General features: G+C 33.3%; 2 protein-coding genes across 2 annotated transcripts; both read left to right on the plus strand.

Annotated features, from left to right (window-relative positions):
- Nucleotides 1–5,763: 5,763 nt before the first annotated feature.
- Nucleotides 5,764–6,592, plus strand: LOC140761464 (kunitz trypsin inhibitor 5-like). The gene has a single exon (XM_073098794.1). It carries the CDS (start codon nucleotides 5,785–5,787, stop codon nucleotides 6,394–6,396), a length of 612 nt encoding a protein of 203 aa, XP_072954895.1. The 5' UTR covers nucleotides 5,764–5,784; the 3' UTR covers nucleotides 6,397–6,592.
- An 11,633-nt stretch (nucleotides 6,593–18,225) lies between these two features.
- Nucleotides 18,226–23,487, plus strand: LOC140760799 (uncharacterized). The gene is made up of 7 exons (XM_073097814.1): nucleotides 18,226–18,432; nucleotides 18,811–18,852; nucleotides 18,972–19,070; nucleotides 19,164–19,220; nucleotides 19,314–19,377; nucleotides 19,457–19,675; nucleotides 22,617–23,487. Exons 2-7 carry the CDS (start codon nucleotides 18,821–18,823, stop codon nucleotides 23,088–23,090), a joined length of 945 nt encoding a protein of 314 aa, XP_072953915.1. The 5' UTR covers nucleotides 18,226–18,432; nucleotides 18,811–18,820; the 3' UTR covers nucleotides 23,091–23,487.
- The last annotated feature ends 339 nt before the right edge of the window (nucleotides 23,488–23,826 follow it).

A 23,826-nucleotide genomic window follows, 5' to 3' on the forward strand; every position in this document is an offset into this window, starting at 1 on the left:
CAAGAGGCATGCGGCATCGGTGCGCTCTGTCAATGAGGAGGATTGACACTATGAGAATGAGGTTGATTCCTATGGAGATGGTGATGGACGTGCTCGAGGATTTAGAGAAGGTGATTAACATGCACAAAGGTTTAGACTTGAACTAAAGATCTTTTGCGAACCTGACAACGCTATTCGGGAGAGAATAACATGCTTGGACTTTCTTAAATTCCAAGGCGGTGATCCAACGAATTGGGTATTTCAAGTTGAATAATATTTTGATTGTCAAGGTACAACGGAAGATACAAAAGTCCAGATGGCAAGCTTTCACTTTCAAGGAACAGCATTGCATTGGTTTAGATCGGTTATTCGTGGTGATGGATTTACCGGATGGGCTGATTTTTGTAGGAGGATTACATGCAGATTTGGGACAGCGGCATATGAAGATTTTGCTACCATATTAAGCAAGATGGTCCAGAGGACAACCGTATTAGAGTACTAAGCGGAGTTTGAAAGAGTTAGTAGTCGTTGTGAGCCACCGTGGCCCGAACGATGTCCAAGACATTGATGCCAAATATCTGCAATGTCAAAAGAGCACTGTTACATTTCAGATTATATGAAGTTTCAACAACATAACAATTATCAGATATTCTAGATCCATAACATATAACATTACCATCATGATCTAGAATAGTATAATTATTTTTAAAGAATTTTACCTCATAATCTTCATCTCAAAATTGACTGATGCTCAATAAATTTGTTTTCAAGTCTTTAACATAAAAAACATTTTCAAGAATAGGAACACCTGGAGTACTTACCTTTCCCTTACCTATTACCTTAGATGAATTACCATCTCCAAATGTCACAATGCCCCTTCATGTTCTTCGACATTAGAAAATAAGGATTTGTCATCTGACATATGTCTTAAACAGCCACTGTCTAAATACCACAAGTCAGAATTTAAAGCTTTCAAGGCAGTATGCACAACATAACATTTCAAATCACTTTTCTTAATCCATATGGCCTTTGTTTTCACCCCATAAATGAAGGCACTCCTAGGTTTTTGTAAAAATTTGCAATAAAATCGAATATGCCCTAGAATGCCACAATGAAAGCATGTCGGAACAAACCCTTTTTTACTCACCTTTTGTTGAAGAGTGTGTCTAAAGTTTACCTTTGACGCCGTTGAAGATTTACTAGTTTATTGATTCGACTTCAGTTTAAAGACATTCATCTAGGATTGCTTTGTAAATATGGTTGATGATCTCAAGTTTTCTTCCTTTTGTAGACCTGTAGAAACAAAGACAATCTTTTTATTATTTGAATTACCAATGTATCCAACTCTATACTTGTCTTTTCCAGAGATCTGAGCATTTAAAATCTCATCAAGTTTGTTCTTCCCTTTTAGAAATGTCACTTCCTTTTGCAAACGCTCGTAGTTCAATTTTATCAGACTTCATCTTATCTTTTGCTTCATCAAGTTGTTGAGTAAGGTTTTTGACACGCTCAAGTTTCAATTTGTACTTCTCCTCAAATTAATTTCTTTCTAGTTCAATTATCTTGAGTCACTGAAGTAGTCTAAGATTGCTTTTCTTGAGTTTGAACGAGTCCAGATACAAATCATTATATGTCTTTTATATTTTTGATTCTTCTTCTTCAAGTGGTAACACTTCCTGTTCATCTGTTCTATTAAAATCAATAATAGAGTCGGTATTTAAAAAAGAGAAGACGAAAGCTACAAAGTTCTCTTGGTCTTTCTCAGAATCATCATCAGATTCATCTGAGTCATCCCAAGTGACTTTCATAGCTTTACCCTTCCTCTTAAGACGATTAGGGCATTCCTGTGTAATGTGTCCAAAACAAAAACATTCAAAATATCAAACTTTATTATCAGAATTCTTATTTTTTTTGTTTCACATTGTTGTTATCACCCCAGAATTCGAACTTACAGGATTTTTCTTTTTCACAAAGGTTTTGTTTTTCTCAAGTTTTTTAGCATTTAACTTGTTTGGCTTTCGAAAAAATTTATTAAACTTTTTAATAAACAAAGCCAACATCTCAATATCTAAATCACCTTCATCATCAGACTCCTCTAAATTTTGTTCAACAGTGGTTAGGACTATACCTTTTGGCTTCCCAGGTTTTGAAAGATTGGACTCAAACGTTTGTAGATTTCCTACCAATTATTCAACCGTCATAGAATTAATGTCCTTACTTTCCTCAATAGCCATAACTTTCGCTTAAAACCTTTTTGGGAGAGACCTAAGGATCTTACGAACAATTCTGTTTTCAAGAATTTTTTCTCCTAAGTTGAAACTGGAGTTGACTATATCACTCAACTTTGCATAAAACTCATCAAAGGTCTCATTCTCCTTTATATGGAGAGTTTCAAAACTAGTCGTCAACCTTTGAAATTTTAAAAGTTTTACAGCTATAGTTCCTTCGTGAGTAGTTTCTAAGATCGTTCAAGCTTCTTTTGCTATCTCACAAATAGAAATTCTTCTAAATTCTTTCGAGAAAACACAACTAAAAATTGCATTTATTGTCTTGCTATTCCATCCAACTATTTCATAATCTACCCTATCTCACAATTCAATCGTTTTCTCAACAAGCTTATCATTCACCATGTATATCAGTGTACTCCAACCGTACATACTCATTCATCTATAGACTTCAAGTAAGCTCTCATCCTAGATTTCCAATATCCATAATTTGATCCATCTAGAATAGGAGGTCTAATAAACGATTGTTCATCTCTATAAAAATACATGCCTAGCTGATCTCTCTCTAAGGGTAAGAGAACCTGCTCTGATACCAATTGAAAAACACCTAGACACATGTATGTATCTAAACCCTAGGCAATAATATCGCTCATTTGCTTAAGTAAAAAACGGAAGAAATATTAAAAAACAAAAGCAAAGACAAATGCCAAGATTTTAACGTGGAAAAACCCAAACGAGAAAAAACCACGGATCCAAACTCGGATCAAAACCAATCACTAGAATAATGGCAGTTACAAGACTAACTCACAAAACAACTCATCGATTCCCATAACTTTGTTCCTCTCAATCTTGCTTGCTAGAACTCACGATTCACCACTTCACGTGATTGATATCCAACCTCAGTAGCCTTTAAGATTAATCTTTCGTCTAGATAGCCCTTAAGACGAAAGTTTAATGCCTTGTAAAAGAGTCGGACCTTGTTGGTTGAAGAAATGATGTAGCCTCAAGAATTCTCTTTCAATTGCCTTCACCAACCACCTTAGAGTTAGGGCATCACAATACTTATATATATAGCCAAGATAGAGCCAAATCCAAGTCATATTCATAATCACAAAAGTCTAAAATTTGCATATTACGTAGTTGCAATCGAACGTGGCCCAAGTGCGGTCGAACGGCCTGACTTGTTCTCAGGTGCGTTCTAACGAGCCCAAGCGCGTTGGAACGCGGTGGCTTGATTTTCACAAGTTGCGCTCGAACGCGCAAAAACACTTTTCTGTATGTGTGAACGTGTTGTACTTGCGTTCGAACGGCCTGAACGCATTCTCTTTATATATGTGAACTCTTGAGAGCGCGTTCGAACACGGTGTGAACGCAAAAACCTTTTTCCTTTGATCTTGCAATTCTTCAATCTAAATACTTTCTAGACTAATATAAATACTCATGTACATGTATAAAAACACTTAGCATATTCTGTACACTAAAAACCTAACATAGTGATCGAAGGTTAGGATGAATCCTAGCTACATACTGAGAGGAATAGAAGATGAGGAAAAAGATGTCGGCCTTTAGGAACAAGGTTGGTGCAGCTGATGAGGGAGATTATGGGCTAGATGATACCGTTCTAATATGATATGCGATGTTGGTTAGTAAAATGATGTGATTCGGACCCCCACCAAGTCATCTCGAACATGGATACACCCTATGGGAGTCTACTTTTATTGTTGTTTTAGTTGTTTCCTTCAGAAAATAAGGATTCTGTGTGTTACGTTCAAACGCTAGAGGGTCGCGTTCGAATGCCCCTTGAGAACGTTTGTAGGTGTTCGTATCGATAGAGAATATAATTTGTGCGTTTGAATGCATTTGACTCCGTTCGAATTCCCACGTGCGAACGCCTACATAAGTTCGCACGATAGAGAACGCGAATTGCGCGTTCGAACGCGATCAATCCCGTTTGAACGTGATCGACGAGAATTCATTATTTCTAGGATTATTATTTGTCATTTTGGCTTGTGAGGTTAGCATCTTAAGATGTGGATGGTAACCTAAATGATTATTATGAATGAATGTTGATTTCTATCCTTTTCCTTCCTCTGTACCCTAATCTTCTTTCCTCTTCATTTAAGCCCTAGCCGTGCGCCATTCTCAACGCCGGTGATCTTCTAATCTCCCTCATCTGTTGAGTACTCCCTCCTTCTTGGGATCTCGACCACTTCTCCCCCCTCTTTCTTATCACCTCAATACCATGATCCATCCATCCTATCACCATTATCATCCCTCACCCTATCATCACTATCACCCGTCACCTTCACTTTCACCCTCACTTTTGCGTATTTTTTCATTCTAATTATAGTCAGAATCTACAAGGGGCATAAATATCAAAAACGTAGATCAGAAAGTTACAGATCGACCACCCCTAGTTTCATAATTTTCGGTCTATGGTAGAATATTTCTTGATTATTTTCCTCCGACTATGTGGGCTGCTTTCCTGTATCCGATCTTGATTGGGTATCGGATGCTCGGTCCATAACATAAAGAGGGAGGAGGGCGATTGAGGTTGGTGGCCAAGTTGAGAGGGGAGATACTAGGATGCAAGATAAAAGCCAATTAATCTTTCATTCATGCATGCCTCAGATATAAGTCATAAGGCATTATTTATAGAGATTAAATCTAAACAGTCTTAAAGAACATAACTAAACTATTTTTTCTTATCTATCTCATATTAGTCATTCGTTTCACCGTAGATAGATTCCGAACTTGGAGAAGTTATGAAAAACAAAGTTATAGATCTTGAGGTTGGCGATCTTATCCAACTGGCTTGGTATTATTCGGACGTTTGTGGAATATCTTATGAATATTTTTTCGAAACTGCACAGAATTGAATTTAGTTAATTAAAAAAAATAATAACCTACTAAGAATCTAACTAAACAAAATAAGTAGATAAAATAACTAGACTCAATTTATTAAATCTAATATCCCTTTAATATGATTTCGACTAACCCAGTTCGCATTATTTCGAATGCTGCTTCTTGTATGCTCCTGACGAGATTTGCTTTTCGCCGTTCGAGTATACTTTCTTATTCCTTGTGCTTTTATAGTTTGTATTTGTTCAATGTCTAATACATCCTCTTCAGAGTAGACCGTCGTCGGCTAGTCTTTGTCTTCCTCCTCGGACATCTGTCCAGAAGGATCCTCTTCTTCCCATTTTGTAATTGATTCATATGCAATTATATATTCCGCTTTGCAACAAAGACTCACAGAACGAAGCGGTAGATAACAAACTTGGAAATGGGAAAAATCTCCTCTTTAGTAGCACCAAATGCCAGTCAACTGGAGTACAAAAAAAGTCAAACTCTTATTTGAAAATTGAACTCACCTACCCACCCAATCTAGAATTTATGATAGCTTGTCTCCACGTGAAATCTTATCTTCTAATCCATATAAAAGTCATCACGTTCACATCTCAAGCCTTGAATCACGAGTCAAACTTATCCACCGTCTTAATCCTCTCCCTCCCCCTATATATATATACACACACTCAAACTACTCTCTCTTGCATATGTACAATACTAGACAGCACCCATGAAGCACCTCATTCTAGTCTCCTTTCTTCTCACCACCTCGTTACTACTCCCTTCAGACGCAGCAAGTAACGCCGCAGTTTTCGACGTCGACGGACATGAGGTCCGCCCTGGCGTCGAGTACTACATCCTACCGGTGGTCCGCGGCCGGGGCGGCGGTCTAACTCTCGGGAGCCACAGTAACACGACCACTTGCCCACTCTATGTCGGCCAAGAATCCTCGGAGGTCAACCGTGGCTTTCGTGTAACGTTTACACCAGTAGATCCCAATGGCAAGATTGTTCAGCTCTCGACGGACCTCAACGTGCGGTTCTCCGCGGCGACCATCTGCGTGCAGTCGACAGTGTGGAGGCTGGGGGACGTCGAAGGTGTCAGCGGCCGGCGGTACGTGACAGCCGGCGGCGTCGAGGGGAATCCAGGGGTAGGAACGGTGAGCGATTGGTTTAAGATTGAGAGGTTTAGGGGGTTTAAGGATTACAAGCTTGTGTTCTGTCCCAGTGTGTGCGAGTTCTGTAAGGTGGTATGTGGTGATATCGGGGTGTTCGTCGACGGCGGGAAGAGATGGTTGGGTTTGGGTGGGATGCCGTTGCCGGTTATGTTCAAACGCAAGTAATTTTAAAAAGAGTGTAATAATTAAAGTGAAAATAGCTTTAAAGATTAATTTCAACCCAGTGAAGCCGGATAGAATGAGAACTTTAAATAAATATATATTTGTTTTTAATCCATAACACTTTTTACCTCTCCAAAAAAACCCCTTGGGAATGGACTTGATTGTGATTGAGATCACTGATAACAATCTTCATTTTGAATAATAGTACATTGGGAAAGGAAACTCAGAGAAAGGTTTGAGAGAAGTTTGCCCATAAAACTTTATCTAACATTTGTCTTGCTTTTTGAGATGCAAGATTAATATTAATTAAAAACTTTTATATTCAATGCTAGAAATATTTTCCACCTTGTCATGGTTCTCTATAATTGTTCTATTATTTCTCGACCCAATTGTTTGCTCAAGTACTAAATCTTTCATGTGAATTTATTGCCATTTTATTTACACTGCTAGTAAGAACAATTACCAAGTTATCATTTCTAAGATTGAATTAATTCAAATTTATAGGTGACTGTTAAAGTTTTGGGATTAGAAATTTAGAATAAAACGACCTAAGTCGTCGTCATTTTGGTGCCTTGGGCCTACCAATATGCACTAATGGGCCTGGGGCCTTAGTAAATGATCCAATTTCTCACTGTTAATTTGCAAAACCAATATATATTATATATATACCTGGACTATTGTATTATTTCACACTCCTTAAAGGATTATTTTACCAACTTTTTTTTTTCTTTCTTCTAAAATAAGGTAAAATATATAAGAGACATTTTAAAAGTTTTTAATAATTAAGGGGATTAATATGTGATGAGAAATAAATATGGGGCCTATGTGAAAATGCTGTGATAGTTTGGAAGTTCAAAGTGTAAATATTTATGAGTTTCAATTTTAAATTTTTTTTTATTTTTTCCAAATTAAAAGTTATTTATTAGCTATATTAAATGCTACTTACATCCAATTTCTCATACAGTTGTTCTACAATAATTAAAAAATATATATTTCCTTTACTTCCTCTACTCAAGGAAATTTTTTTTTGTTATTTCTTGTTGATTTTCTTCATTAATTCTACTTCATTTTTCTTTATCCATCTTCCTATTTTAGTTTAATGAGCACACCAAGGAAAACATTCTCTTGATCACATATCAAAAAATAAAGACAGCATAAAATAAAATGTTAGAACAGGTTTTTAAATGATAAACATTAATCCACTAATGGGTTCATCAAGCCATAATAAACCATTCGCTTACAAAAATATGATTTGCAAACAAAAAAATATAAATAATCAAAGAATGATCTCTTGTTAGGATATAGATGTCCGCTCGTAACCCTAAAGCTAACGGTTTGTCGAAACTGGAAAATATCTTAAAATCTTTAGTGAGCATTTAACAAGATTCTTTGATTTCCTCTGGCTTCTCATTCTACTATCAGCATCTAAAGTGTTTTATACTTTTCTCGCTTAAGAACCTTAATCTCAGCATCATGTTCTATTTTTTTTTGTTAAAATTCTAGTTAATTAGAATGCAAATTCTACAATTAGATAGTGTAAGTTTATAAACTATTATGTAACAAGCTAGTCATGCAACATTATACTTACCTCACATTCATTATGAATGAAACAATCACACAAATTAGATGATTCACAAGATGTATCAAGTAAATATTATTCAACTAATTAGCATCAAGTCATTGAACAATGTGAACATGCAAGAGAAATGTTAGTCTGCCATAAGATAATCATAGGTTTGTTGATTAGTTTAGATAGCATTAGTTGGACAAGGACTTCACGAATCCGTTTCCAAAAATTCTAGATATAAATAAGACCTTGACACATAACAATAATTTATTATTTTATTCACTTGTACCGATTTTTAGGCTAAGATAAGGTCTTTATAAAGTAGAAATTTATTTTTGTGATAGGATTATTCAATGACCACAATATTTCACTTTGAAAGGTAGCAATAACTCATTACTTTATTCAATTGTACCAATTTTCAACAATACATGACAATTTTATATTTTAGGTTGATTTGAGACTTTTTAGATTAAATAAAATTAGAGGTAATCATCGAGGATGCCGTGTCGACCAGGCTCAACCCTCTATTTGCCCGTCAGTGTTTGAATTACTTGGATCAAGTTAAAATATTCTAACTTATTATTGCCCACTAGCACGTTAGGGTTTTGGCTCGAGCTTAAGCTCGAGGGAGCATAATGAATGAAGTTTTATTTTCAAAAAAGTTTCTATAGAATTTACATTATTGGTATTAACCATCTTGGTTTAATTTATGTCCCACCAAGATGTGTAATTCCAGGGCAAATAATGAAAAGTACTTTATTTTAGAAAGGCGAGCTAACAATGACCCTCTAAATTTTTATTTTTTTGATATATAATGACCGGGTTAAGTAAAGTATTTTTAATAATTTAGGAGGTTATTATGTACCAAAAAAAATTAATAAATTATTATAAAAAAGAGTGATAGTTTAGGAGTGAAAAGTAAATTATCCGCTAAACTTAATCAACTCTAGATTCAACTAACTAGTTTTTTATTTCCCCTGTCTTCTCATTCTACACTATCAATATCCGATAGTCATTTTATAATTTCCTCAATTGAAAACCTTGATCCAGACATCCATATTTTTTATTATTTTTTCTTTAATTCTATTTAATCATGACACAAATTATACACTGCATTGTATGAGTATGTTAAATTATTCTATAAAAAAAACACTAATCATGTAACAATATTATACTTCCTCCATTACATAGACTACTTGATAACAATATTAAATTAAATCTTGAAATCAAACTTAGATTATGCAAATTGTAATTAAATTTGTTAATATGAAACAGACTTTGACTTAAAAAAGAAATTTGTGGATGGTTGTTATATTCACAGATCAACCAACTTCCCAACTATCTCTACTGCTTCTAAGTCTAATCTACTTTAGGAGAACAACTAAAAGCCCTTTTGTTCTCTCTTGAAAACATAAAATAAAGTAAAAAAATACAACTACAAACCTTTTTGTTGTTATGATATTTGCATAGTTAATATGTTTGGAAACTAGTGTTGGATAAAATTATTCAAGGAGGTGAGGATTGTTTCATCCAACTATGCTTTAATGATCTTTGTTGTTAAACCCCCCAGCTATCTTCCTCAACCACTAACAAACCACTATGCTCCATTTCACTTTATTTTAGTGTTCTTCTCACCTACCAACTAATTAAATTTAAGCACATTATAAGAGTTGTTTAACATATAGAAAGTGCATCATAGATCTGAAGTCAGAGAGGGCTTATTAGATGATGACAAAACTAGTTTATGTTAGAATATAATACGAAAAAATTACTATTCTCTGACAGTTTAAACTTTTACAGCAGTTAGTAGTTAACATGCTATCAAAGTCTATATTTTCTGAAAATATAAAATTTTATATATTTAAATTAAATTCATCATTTGGATTCATCAAAATGTCTCAGTTTAGAAGTGAGAGAGAATGCTATAATATAAAATATAAAAATTAGTATTTTTTGACGGCATAAACTTTTAGAGCGGTTAGTAAATTAATAGTTTAATTATTCAATTAATTTGCATGTTTACTACTCAGTCAGCCATATTACATTCTTAATGGACATGAATAATCTTTATATTATCAACAAATACAAGAAAATTTTCATATTTTAGTATATATTTTAGGCAGAACCTAAAAAATTACAGTTGCTCAAAAGTTAGTTTTTAGGTTTCTTTTATTCTTTCAAATAAACAATAAAATTTTAGGAAAGTTACAAACAACACCTTACATTTTAATCAATCACAGTATAAAAAATCCCTTTATTTCTTTGAGAAACATCCTGACTTAAGTTTAAGTTAACATAAATAAATAATAAGAAAAAGCTTCATTTGTACTATAGTCAATCAAAATATAGGGTATTATTTTTTATTTTATTTGAATTTAGGAAGGTGTATTAATTTATCTAAGAAAACATATGTACAAATATTCTCAATATATTATAATTTGACCCAAAAAAAAAGTCCTTTAATTTACTTTTGCAAATGTAGCTGTAGCTGAGAAAAAGAGAATTCCATTTATTAAGAAAAATAAAGGAAGAATATACTAAACCAGTTGCTATCATTTGCCTCTTTTTTAAACTATAGTTTTGAATTTATGAATCAATCTCTATCAAAATATATAAATTAATGACCATGCCTTCTTTTTCTTTCTTTAATTATTTTTTTCTTAGGAGATTCTCATTATTTGGTCCACCATTAGAATTGATCCTTACGTTTTCTTTTAGAATAGTTCCACTTGAGACTCTCTCTCAATTTTTTTATTACCCTCATATTTTATACTAAAAAAAAATTATATATATCTCCTTGAACTATAAAAAAAGAAGAAGGGTAATTATACATACCTCGAAACTAAAGAAAATGATAAGGAGATGTATATGGTGCAAAAATTAATGATAGCTCTAAGTGGAATTATTCATTTTATTTTTATCATATTGGGGCTTATTTTATATAATATAAAAGAAGGAGATTTCGGAGATATAGATTTACAAATCAAGTTACAAACTAGATGAATTATTTTTTAATAAAAATAAAATTGTGTGGTTTAAATATTGTGCTAAAAGTGAGAACAATAGGATATATAATTAGAATGGATATAACCATGACATACGCGTTCGATGGTGTGCCTTAATTGACATGAGAGCACCCACATGAAATCTCAACTCGATTGATATAATATTAATTATGTCTAATTTCACTTAAATTCTTCTGAATTATTATTGTTTTCCACATAAATCTTATGAACTTATTTTTACCACGTACACCTCTAAACTATTTTTATTTTTTAAATTTAGAGGTCTGTATAGTTAAATTTTTTTCTTAGTTTAATAGAGTATATGTGGATATTTTTCTTAAATTTAAAAGGGTATACATGAGTAATAAAAAAAATCTAGAAATTATATGTAATAAGTAAATATTTATAGTTCAGAGAGTTTAAGTAAACTTATCTATATTTGTTACCTTTTCTACTAAAAGTTTTAAAGTATTAATCAAAATATTCTAATGATTTGAGAATCTCAAATGATTCATAATGGCTCTCTAAAATCAATTACTTTTTAAGTTATATTACTACATAAATAATCGTCTTAAAAAATAATAAAATATCTTTACTTACCTCTAAAGTTTTATAATATTCTATAAAATTCACCCAAATTTATGGACAAGTATGAAGTAATACATGTTAAATTCAAATTCTAATTTTATCCTTTTAATAAGTTTAGAAATAGATTTACTACTTTCTATCCGAGTAGGTTGATAAGTATGGCAAAAATAGTAAAATTTCTCATTAGGTAAAAAGAAAATAGTAGATTGGTCGAAGAAATTAACCGAATCTTGAGATAGATTTGGTGGCATGTCCATGTCCGTAGAAAGTGATAGCAACAGACAAGATCCAGTGTCCGTACAGAGAGATTCCTTTCCGTACTCCCCCCTGGGCCCCACCGCTAGATCCTTCAATCCGACGGCTGCGAGCTCCTCGGAGATCTTTGTCATAGAAATAATAACTATTCTTATGTTAATTTATATTCTAAATAATAATATAATAATTAATTTTAATATAATAAAAAAATATTTTATTTTTAATAAAATTATTATAAATACCTATTGATTTGATATAAAGTAAATTGATGAGATAGATATTAAGGATAAATTAGTAATTAAATTAGTAAGTAGTATAAGATATAGTTTTGATAGTGTTTGTAAAGTTATTATAATATTTACTTATTATTGTAAAATAAGGAGTTGTATCTTGAATAAGAAAAAAGTTATTTTCGTAATGAACGGGTTTTTTTTAGTAAGTAATCCAGTTGCATTTGTCGGATTCAAGTCGAATCATAAATGAGTTGTCGGGTGACATAAATTATTTAAATTATAAATAATTTTTTTAGATTATAAACAAAGTTTTTCATGTTATAAACAAGTTACTTGAGTCATAAATGATTATCGTGTCATTAACAAGTTAATAATATAATAATTAATTTTAATATAATAAAATTATTATAAATACATATTGATTTGATTTGATATAAAGTAAATGGATGGGATAGATATTAAGAATAAATTAGTAATTAAGTTAGTATGTTATATAAGGATATAGTTTTGATAGTGTTCGTAAAGTTATTATAATGTTTAGTTATTATTCTAAAATAAAGAGTTATATTTTTAAATAAAAAAAGTTATTCTTACAGTAAACAGGGTTTTTGGAAGATAATTCAGTTGCATTTGTCGGATTCAAGACGAATTATAAATGAGTTATTGGGTGACATAAATTATTTAAATTATAAATAATTTTTTTAGATTATAAACAAAGTTTTTTTGTGTTATAGATAAGTTATTTGGGTCATAAATAGATCATCGTGTTATTAATAAGTTAATGTGTCATAAAAAAGTTAAACAAATTAAGATAATGAACACAGACATAACTTTTTGCGACCTGAATTCAATTAGACTAAATCCATACCCGTTTATATATAAAGACCATCACGTTTGAAAAGAATATTCTAAACAATGGTGATGCTAATGTTTGGTTGACTATTGCTTATCAATAACATTGGGGATTTTGTTTGGTTTTGGATTACATACTGCCATTGTTCCATGGAGAGTAAGTAGAGATCTAGGTGTAATTAACTTAAGAATAAATAAATAAATAAAGTTATGTCAGATCTTTACTCCTTAAGTCAAGTCCATATTGAAAACAAGGAAATAAGAGATTTTTAAGACATAATTATGTGGATTAATGTTTTATAACAATAGAAGGGCCTTGGCTCCACTAGTTAATATTTTACATGTAAGCCAACCTAGCATTGCTGCTTTCTATTTGTTTGTTTACATTGATAAGGTGGTAATTAGTAGGAGTAAATATATATTAGTCAAATTTTATGCGCAGAGCATTATGTATATTATAAGATTTTATGTAATCGGTAATATATCTCAAAACATAATAAATATATAAAAATGTCTTGAATTCTTGTATGAGTATATGCACAAGTTTTATGAATGTTTATGCACAAAAAAGATATTAAGAGAGACGAGTTTCCAAACTATAGTTCTAATCACTCAAAAGTGGTTCTAATTATAAAATTTGAGACTTTTTAAGTGCGAGAAGTTAGGAGAGTGGTTCCAACTGGTTTGAGAAAGAAGATCAATGAAGAGCTATTTGATGCTCGAATGTGCCCTAAGCTTTCGAACACACCTATAGAGATATGGCATTATGGATTGTTTTGAAAGGTTATTTGAATCTTTTATGACAAAGGTATATAAGTGAATTTTAACCAAATCCTAGGATATCTCTCCTATCATCTTTTAAGAGAATTTTAGAGATCATCATCCTGACTTTAGCTGGCTCCATGAAGAATATGATGACTAATTTTTAAAGATAATTTCCTTTTCACCTCTTGAACTATCACTCATTTTCACAATAATCTCTTGAACTTTTTCTTTTGTACACACTGACCCTCTGAATTATCAAAAATATCTCAGCCCCCTGATGTCATTGACAGAATTAATAAATTGATTACCCCTCCACTTATAATGATGGACTAAATAAGTGGCTTAATTAATATTAATTTTTTTTTTAAAAACAATTCCTTCATTGCCCTTTGCCCTAATCCCCTTTTTAAACGCATTCCTATCCTCTCCGAGCATATCCCATCCCGTCGACGTCCTAGGGGAGAAAGGCATGACGCACAACAAGGGGTAGCTAGCTGCGGCCTGTCAACAAAGAGAGGGCTTATGACGAATGAGGTCCAGCGGGTGTTGTGGGCCTTGTCGTGCAAGAACTCAAAGTAAACGTGAATGAGGTCAACAAGGAAGCTGCTGTCGGTTGCCTCAAGGCTGGTAGAGATGGAGGAGGTGATTTTGCGGCTGATGACGAAGGTGAGAAGGAGGTGACGAGGAGACACTCGGTAGCCTTCTTCTTATTGTTTTCTCGGCAAAGGGTGCATTGTCATTGTTGCTCATCCCTCATCCCTTCTCTGCCTGCTCATGTGGGAGCTAGCGAGGTTGGTGGAAATGAGACCTAGAGGTTGACAGTGACAAATATGGAGCAGGCCTTGCCTCTTTTGTCGCTAGCCCAAGGGAGCAAGGTGTGATGCACGATATGGGGCTATCGGCCACAGCCTAGTAGTAGATGAGGTTGGTAAAGGGTGGGGGGCTTGCGGTGTATGACGTCAAGCTTGATAAGGAAGACAAGTGGCCCTAGGGTGGTAATGTTGGCCTTTATGGCCTTACCTGCGATGGCCATTGGGTCTTAGAGTAGTGGGCAAATCTATCTCGCCTTAATCGACTACAGTCGTCGGAGGCGACGACATAGCTGTCGAAACTACGCCGATCTAAGACCCAACTTCGGCGAGGTTCTCGACGCAGTTGAAGTCAAAGAGGATGCAAATCTTGCTCAGGATCTCGGAGCTATGGAAGATGAGCACGTCGCTCCCAACTAATGGTGGGCTGTAGAGGAGGTGATGGTGGTCAACGCCATAGAGGAGGTGACTATGGTAATGGGTTGTGAAGGAGGCGATGACAGTGTTGGGCTATGGAGGTGGGTTAGGTAAGAATATGACTACAGTTATGGAGGGAGAGGATGAGGAAGGGTATTTTCATCCACCTAAATTTTCTTATGACTTGCATGTGACTTGTGCACATGTATATGGGGTAAAATTTTCATATATTTATCACATGATTACCATGTGATATCTTTTGGACGGAAATGGGTAACGGAACCTTAATGGAATAGGTCAAATGAGATATTTCTGATAGTTTAAGGGTTCATTATGTATAAAAAAAATTTAGGGGGTTATTATAAAAACGAGTGATAGTTCAGGAGGTGAAAAGAACATTATTCATAGTTTTTATACGCATCTCATCTACATCAAATCTCAAAGAATTTATTGGCAAGAACTATAGAGACAAAACCTTAAACCTCAAGAGTTACCGAGATTACGAACCATTCACATAAATCAGTACATCACAAGTTCGAGTTAACAAGGCTTTCATATATAGAGTTATGGGGTGACCTACAAGTCAGTTCTTGTTAGGGATCCAAGATTAGGTCCCTAATTTTCTACCCAAATTTTTCTATATAAAATTTAGCGCATCAGAGATTATTCCTAGGGATTTAAAATTAATTTTCCTGTATATGATAGATATATACATATGAGAAGATGTTCATCAACCAATATCCATACAAATACGAACTTTCGTGCTAAGATGAATAAGAAAAGAAAATTAAAAATAAAAATAAAAAACCCTAAAAAACACAAGGCAGAACCGGACGATATTCTCGTCACCCCTTTTATCCTAAATGAAACTCGATCGCACGACACCGATAGCAGAAGACAATGTAGAATTACTACTAGCTATCTACGTACCCATATGGATGGATTACTTATCCGGGCCCCTTATCCACTTCGTTATCCGGAGTTCCTTAATAAAAGTTCACCGGAAAAATAGATACTTTTGACTGCTAATTAAATACCTAAATTGCATCCAAATCATACATGCATGTTTATATATATATACATACCTGGAGAATGGATGGATTAATTATTAGTAGCCAATTAGTGCTGGGAATGTTGACGTTGCAGTCACTGCTACGTGTGGTGGTCCACCACGTACTATTACCACATGTACGTACCTCATTCGTCCTTTACTCAAACATATATTTTAATAATGCCAAGAAGGCGTCCACGTTTTGTCTTCTATCTTTTAAGCACCTTTGTACTCTCTACACCCTAAAAAAAATAAAAAAGAAAATTACTTTTCCACCCCTTAAATTATTATTATATTTTTTTTAGTACTTAATAATCTCCTTTAACTATCAAAAATATCCTACTCTCTTAATAATCGATATAAATTAAATAAAAAAAATGATCAAATTAGCCCTCTATTTTAATCAATATAAAATTCTCTCTTGAGTTGCGTGTAATTTACCCATGTATACTTTTAGGTTAATAAGAAACATAACATGAGGAACGAGTGATGTATATAATTCAAGGGGTAAAAAGAAAATTATCCTTAAAGATAAAAGAAATAAATGGATCACTTTATTTTTACCATTTTCTACTAAGTCGAGCTTTTGACTAAACTAGCCCTCGCAAACCTATTTTTTTAAGCTTTAGTTCAAAACTTAAATATGAGATTAAATGAGATAAAATTAGGTGATTAGAACAGCAATTTCCAAAGTCAACTACTTATATATGTAAATCGAAAAATCACTAATAAAATTACTAACTCTAAGAGAAAACACTTTTTAATAAATTTAATAATAGTCAACAAATTTTTAATAAAAAAAAATGGCTGAATTAAAATAGTCAAAAACTAAAATAGGTCTACAGTTTTTAATTTATTAAAAAGTTTATTTTTCATATATGCCCCTCTAAAATCTAAATATGATATTAGTATGTATACCCTTCAAAAACCTTATTTGTTGGGTAGATACTACTTAGAGTTAACTAACTATTAAAATTTAAATAATTTAGATATAAAAAAAAATGAAACTATATTTATTCTGATTTTTATAAATTTTTCTTAGTTAAATTTTTTTGTCTTTTTAATTAATTATCAAGCCCTTTTAAAAAATAAGTGAATTTTTATAATTTTTAGAGTAATATTTCAAGATGAGTAATAACTATATTTCTTAAATGAACACGTAATTAAGATATGATTTTGTACATGTCCTGTGATTTAATGTACTTAAACTAACTATTAGTAAAAAACCTATATACTAATTAAAATGGCCAAATAATGGAAGAAATACAATTGCATTGCTTTTATAGATATATTTTTAGATTTTAAATTTATTAGAACTATAAATATTAATTAAAATACCGGTCTAATTTGGTAAACTAATACCCTAATGTCCCGATCTCTAATTAGGTCAACGTCTGATTCAGTTCAGATAAGTATGGTGTTTGTAATTACGATTTTCTCCTATATATATTTTTATAAAATAAAAAATATTAATAATTTTACTTAAAGTCTCCGAACTATCACTATTTTTTACGTACGCTATCTGAATTTTTTTATTACCCATAAACACTCCCATAAACTAAGAAAAGAAATATATATATATATATATATTGGCCTCTAATGTCGAAGGAGCAATTTTATAATTGTGGTGATTAATTTCTTTTTTTATTTATTCAGTTTCTAAGAAAATAAAAGATGGTGTTACTTAGTGTTTGAATCCTATTCATCACTACAATTCTGGGTACTATGCTGGGTGTACAGTCAGCATAGCTCGCGAAACTGGTTCTTAACGTTTCTAACGGCTGTCCGATAGCGACTCCCCAGAAAATTACTCGACAATAAATAAAAAGTATTTTTTAGAAAGGAAAAGGTAAGAAGAAAGCAATTAAATGATACAGGTTAATTACCTCTCAATTATCATTCTTTTTTCATTTTGACCCCTTAAAAAACTAGTAAATATATATACACCATCTAAATTATCTAATTAAGCCCTTCCATTAATTAGATATAATTAATTAGATGGATAAAAATATACTTTTCTCTCTTATGTTATAAGTGACCTTTGAAGGAATTAGAGAAGATCAATTTAGAGAAAGATACCATCAAAAGAAAATTAAGAATACTTTTATTTATTTATTAATTTTGTCAAATTTTTATTTTTATCAATATTTCTAATAAAATATTTACGGAGGTGGTTTAATGATATAGTTAGATAATTGAGGGGTTAAAAAGGTAATTAACCCTTAAATAAAGCAAATAAAATAAATGGGAAAAGAAAATAAAAGGAATTCAAATCTATAGACTGCTTCAGTGGTTAGAGGAGAGAGGAAGGGGAGTGGGCCGAGAGAGAGAGAGAGAGAGAGAGAGAGTTCAGCTCACCTCATTCTCTCCCATTTCGCACGTTTCTAAGAGGATTCTTGATCTCTTCTTACATTTTTTAATCTCTTCTCCACCCTTCTCTCGATCGATCGATCGACCGACCGACCGAGCCATCTCTGTGACGAGAAATCTTCAAAAGGTTATGTCTGTTTCCGGATCAAGAAAATCTTCTTTTCGTTTTTTATCAAATTATCCGATATTGTTTTGTTTTGCTCTTAGTTATGAGTTTGGTTGAAGAATTCGTCTTATTGGGCACTGAACGGATTCTTGATCTGTTTCTAGCTCTCTCAATCTCGTGTGAAATTTCTAAATCAGTTGTCGAGATTTAAGTTTCTTTTCTTTTGGTTGGCAAATGGTTAACAGCTCAAGGATTTCTTGAATTGATCTCCGGTCTCAATTCTGTGTATGTAAAAGAACTATTATTTTCTTTGGCTTTTATATGTTGGATCGTAGATTTGGTAATTACGTTCCTTTCTTGACTATTTCGCTGATAAAGTTCGTTCCTTTGATGATTTAGATCAGTCAAGATGATGGGAAATTTTCTTACACGAGCTATGGTGTAAGCAACTCTCTGTCTATTTATTATAATAGCCATTGCTGCTGAAGTAGAAGTCCACAAATTAGTATTCACAATGAGGGTAGTTTTTATGATTATAATGGATGGTGCTTTTTCTGCAGGTTGGCTTTTGGCTATGCTTATCCTGCTTATGAATGCTACAAAACTGTGGAGTTGAACAAGCCTGAGATTGAGCAGCTCATATTTTGGTGTCAATATTGGTATGCTCTTGTCTGATGCTTCAAAATTGCTTTGATCTTTCCTTCAAGTATTGTGTAATGTTTGAGGCTAAACACATATCTCTTGAATTTTAGGATTTTAGTTGCTGTGCTTACTGTCCTGGAGCGGTTTGGAGATGTTTTCATTTCATGGTAAGGTCAATTAGTAGGTTTCCATGATGATTTCTTCAGTCGATTTTCCTTTTTCTTGTTTTACAGCTATCATTTATATCTACCTTCTTGAAGGTTACCAATGTATAGTGAGGCAAAGTTGGCTTTCTTTGTCTACCTGTGGTATCCCAAAACAAAGGTATAATTTGTGATCTCTACACATACTTTGCTGTGTCCTTTAGATCTATGATTTTGATCGTTATGAACATCTGCAACAGGGAACAACATATATTTATCAGACCTTCTTTCAGCCATATATTGCTCAGCATGAGAATGAAATAGACCGCAATATTCTTGAGCTTAGGGCTAGGGCCGGTGATTTGGTTGTCCTCTATTGGCAAAAGGTTGCAAATTTTAGCCAAACTACATTCTTCGATGTCTTGCAGTTTCTTGCTTCTCAGTCACCATCCAATTTTTCAAGATCGAAACCTGTTCAGGTACTCATGAACCACAGTTACATCTCACTGATCTCTTCTTTTCTCTTCTTTTAAATGATTTTGTATGAAAAAGTAATTGCTGGCTAGTCCATATACTTGCTGAATGAAATATATTTGGTGTACATGGTGTTTCTTCTTGTGTCCAACTTTTCATAGGTTAGAAATACCTTTGTATTTGCTCTATCTGGTATAAGAGATATTCCTATGGCAAGAATAATTGTCTTAATTCTTGGGCATATCCTTATACAAACTTGTGAGCATGTAAAAAAACTGATTCTTAAAAAAGAGGACCTAGATAATAAATCTAGCCACACCTACATGTTTGTTCCATATTTTGTATCATTAGCAAATTAAAAAAAGAGGCTTCATAAAAAATGACACAACTTGTGGTTAGTTTATTTTTGTTGAATGTTTGTGTTTTAATATGTCCAACCTTTCTCATCAAACAATATGCCATTGCCAGACAAGCATAGTTGGCAGTTGTTACTTGTCTCGGGAACTAAGAAAAAAGATCATCTCTTTTTTCTAGATTCTCTGTGCATATAATCATCTCTGATTTCTCTGTGCATCTAATCATCTCTGAAACAAATAAACCTTTTTATGGATAGTCATTGTACTAATATATGTGAGACCTGAATTCTTGGATGGGTAAAGTGCCAAACTGCCATGCTATTGTTGGAAATGGTTCATCTTTAGCTATTGGATGGCTCTCTAAGTACATGTATAAGGAGTCCTCCTTTAAATCAACCTTGAGTATGACATCTCCTCCAAAGGCAATTCCTTGTTACCACATTTATTGCATATGCCATGATGGGAACTTTGCTACTGATTGATTTATTCTAACTCGGCTTTGAATCAGATGAACCTCAGATATGTTACATATTTTGATGATCCGTCTGATGCTTACTGGATTTCTAACAAGACTGATAGAAAATAATGATAGAAATATCTTAGCTTTCATCCTATAGGCATTTCTAGTTGATGTGTACTAATTATAGGATAATAGGGTAAGTAGAAGGAGCCCTAGGTGATTCTATCACAGGTGATGGTTAAGGATTTAACAATTGTATCTTATGGCACTGCAACATACTATGATGCATGTTAGAAAACCAAGCGATACAACAATTGAATGCCAAACATGTATCCAGAAAGAAGAGTAAGTGGAACATCATATGCTACTTGAGTTTTAAATGAGACATGATTAGAAAAAGCTTCAGAGCCTACTGCTGAGCAAGATAAACAAAATAAGTATCTTTTGAGCAAGGTGATCTCTTTACATAGAATTATAGTAAGATGGTAGATCAAAATGCTTTGCATTATCAAAGACACTAAAGATGAGCTTAGTCAAAATGAGGATCTTGAAAATGGTGGTTAGGTTTACCTGGAAAAAAGGGACCAAAATGAGTATCAAACACAGGTTAGATTGATACCTATAAAATGTTTGTTCTTGTCAAAATCAATTGATATGGTATGGATATTTCAAGGGAGACCACATAGTGTTCCAGTACCGAGGAATGATTTGACTGAAGTAGGTATACTGAATCCTGAATGGAAGATCAAAATTGATGAATGATGAGAAAATAAGTTGTAAGAAGGAAAGTGATAACACCTTAAGAAAAACATTACATTAAATGGAATTAAACTGATGAAAGGATCAAGATAGCCAACTGCAAATAGTTGGGTCAAGAAGCTTGTAGTTGTAGTTGTTACTGTTGTAGAACAAGAAATGAAATTTGTCTTGTAAACGAGCCTAACAGGTGGAAACTGCAATGACACAGCATTGCTATCACCTCCAGGCCATTCGAATGCTTGATGCTAGGCCGTTTGAATGCTCAACGGATGCTAAATTGATTTATTTCAAAGTTTGATTGGAGTTTGACTTTTTTTTTTTCCGTAAGTGACTAGTCTGATTAAGAGACTATATATAGGTTTTCTTATGTGAGTTAGTGCAAGCAATACAAGTATTTTCTTCTCTTATCTCTTCTCTCTCTGAGTCTATTAAAATAGCATTTTAATGAAGTCCATTTGCCCTTTATTTCATTATAAAATTCTATCATATATTGCATCAGTAATCATTAGCAGACTCTTAATATCAGTTTGGTACTCTGGATGGAAGTATTAAGTTGCTGTTGCTGCCAAGTTATAAATGATTCTACATTGTGTTGCATTAGACCCAGTGAAACTTGGTTTTGTCTCTTAATTTTTTGATCTTTTTGTTTATTATTGAACCTAAACTATCCAACAAAAGTACATGCATCGTATTTAAATTTGCTTGCTTGTACTTGATTATAAACTTTCATTCTCAAGTTAGTTAGTTATGTGTGTTTGATCTGCCTGCCACTTGAAATTAACCTAACCTTCTTAGAAATTATCCTATGGGTCAAAACATGCTTAATGCTGGCCTAGAAAAATACTAATTGAAAGATGAATTGAAGTAGAGTATGCAAGAGGTAGACAAAATAAACATCCCATTATAAGGTTGTGAAAAGGAAATTGTGATGATCATCATCTACTTCATGATCATCACTAGAGCCTCTTCCTTGCAATATGTATTTACCTAGAGCATAAGTTTGGAAGGCTTACAAAAAATTGACGAACTTCTTTGGCCAATCATTTGATGTCAACCCCTCTGAAACCAGAATGTTGTCTGGATCAATTAAAATCGATGCATAACAGAACTTCTGAAAGCTGCAGGGAAAATTAGTGGTGAGACTATTCTATAAAATTGCAATTTTGGCACATGAAACCAAGAGGAAATCCTACAAAGTTCATAGAGAAGTTGCTGCCAGTTACATACTTAATATACAAATATAATCTTCCATTTCCATCTGCAGTGTAATCCTCATACTTTTAGTTGTCCATTAGAGATAGATATATTAAGTTTGGCAATAAATTTTCAAAGATTCTTCATGTTTATTGATATGTTCTTATTGAACTCCAGACACAGCAGCGACCACAGCAGATCCGCAGAACAGCATCAATTTCAGCTGCTCGTCAACCAGCAGCATCAAAGAAGCTTCAGGAGCCTACAGCTGCGCCTTCCAGCCCTAAGATCCAGCGGCAAGATTCCAAACGGAGAGGTCCTACGACACCTTCAGTCCAACTGCAAGAACTCAAGGAGACAGAGAAAGAGGCAGTTCCACCAAGTGCTCCAGTTGCCCAGCCTCCAGAGTCTGCAGGCCTTGCCAGTTCACCCAGTTCACCCAGTTCACCAAGTTCACCAAATTCACCCGGTTCAGAAGACACTACTACCGTTCCAATAACTGATGCTGAAGGAGAGGCAGTGCCGGTAGAAGTAGCAGATGCCACGGGCAAAGAGGACCTGAATCCTTCTCAAGAAGTGACACCAATAGAGGAGGCAATCCGTGTTACACGTAACAAGTTGAGAAAACGAGTTGCCACAGTTGCTCCTTGAGGTTCTTAGCTATGCAATTGCCTCCCTCTTGTCTCAGATGATTTCTTGAGCTTAATTTCCTTGTTGTTTGTTGCTTGGGGAGATGGAATATTGGTATCTGGTTGATTTGGATAGAGCCGTATCCCGCAGCTCGATGCATGTAAATAATCAAAGGATGTGCATATAGATTGTTTGCAGACAACTAAGCTAGTACTTATTATTTTAGAAAGTGCTTGATGCAAGAGTGTTGAGTTGTGCTGCAATGTATACTATGTCTTCTCTTATTTTCTTTTCCTTTTACTATTGAATTGCTAAGGGAGGTTTCCTATTTGACAAGGATTCATCCTTTCTTTGATAGTTACAATTCGCAGCAGCAATGTCTAAATTCATTCTAATACCATGAAGATAATATAATTAATCCTCTCTCTGAATCTTTTGCTGCTATAATTTCTATTGCAGTTTTCTTCCATTTCTATCTTCGAATCTTTGGTTGCTATAATTTCTATTGCATTGTCTGCTATAATTTCTACTGCATTGTCTTCCATTTCTATCTTTGCTATGGAAACAAAACCTGATTATGTTTACGATTGCTTAATTTTTATCGGTCATTATTTATAGTCAACTTTTCTCATAAGAGGTTGTATAATTTAAATTAGGATTTGCCTTAAAGTTTTCAATTATAAATCACCCTCTTTATGGTTGCATATAATCAAATTATCTTATAAACTTTTATTTGTATAGCTTGTTACAAAAAATT

This window comes from Typha angustifolia, chromosome 6 (assembly GCF_048772165.1).
Source record: "Typha angustifolia cultivar Huaian chromosome 6, ASM4877216v1, whole genome shotgun sequence".
In the NCBI taxonomy this organism is placed as follows: domain Eukaryota; kingdom Viridiplantae; phylum Streptophyta; class Magnoliopsida; order Poales; family Typhaceae; genus Typha; species Typha angustifolia.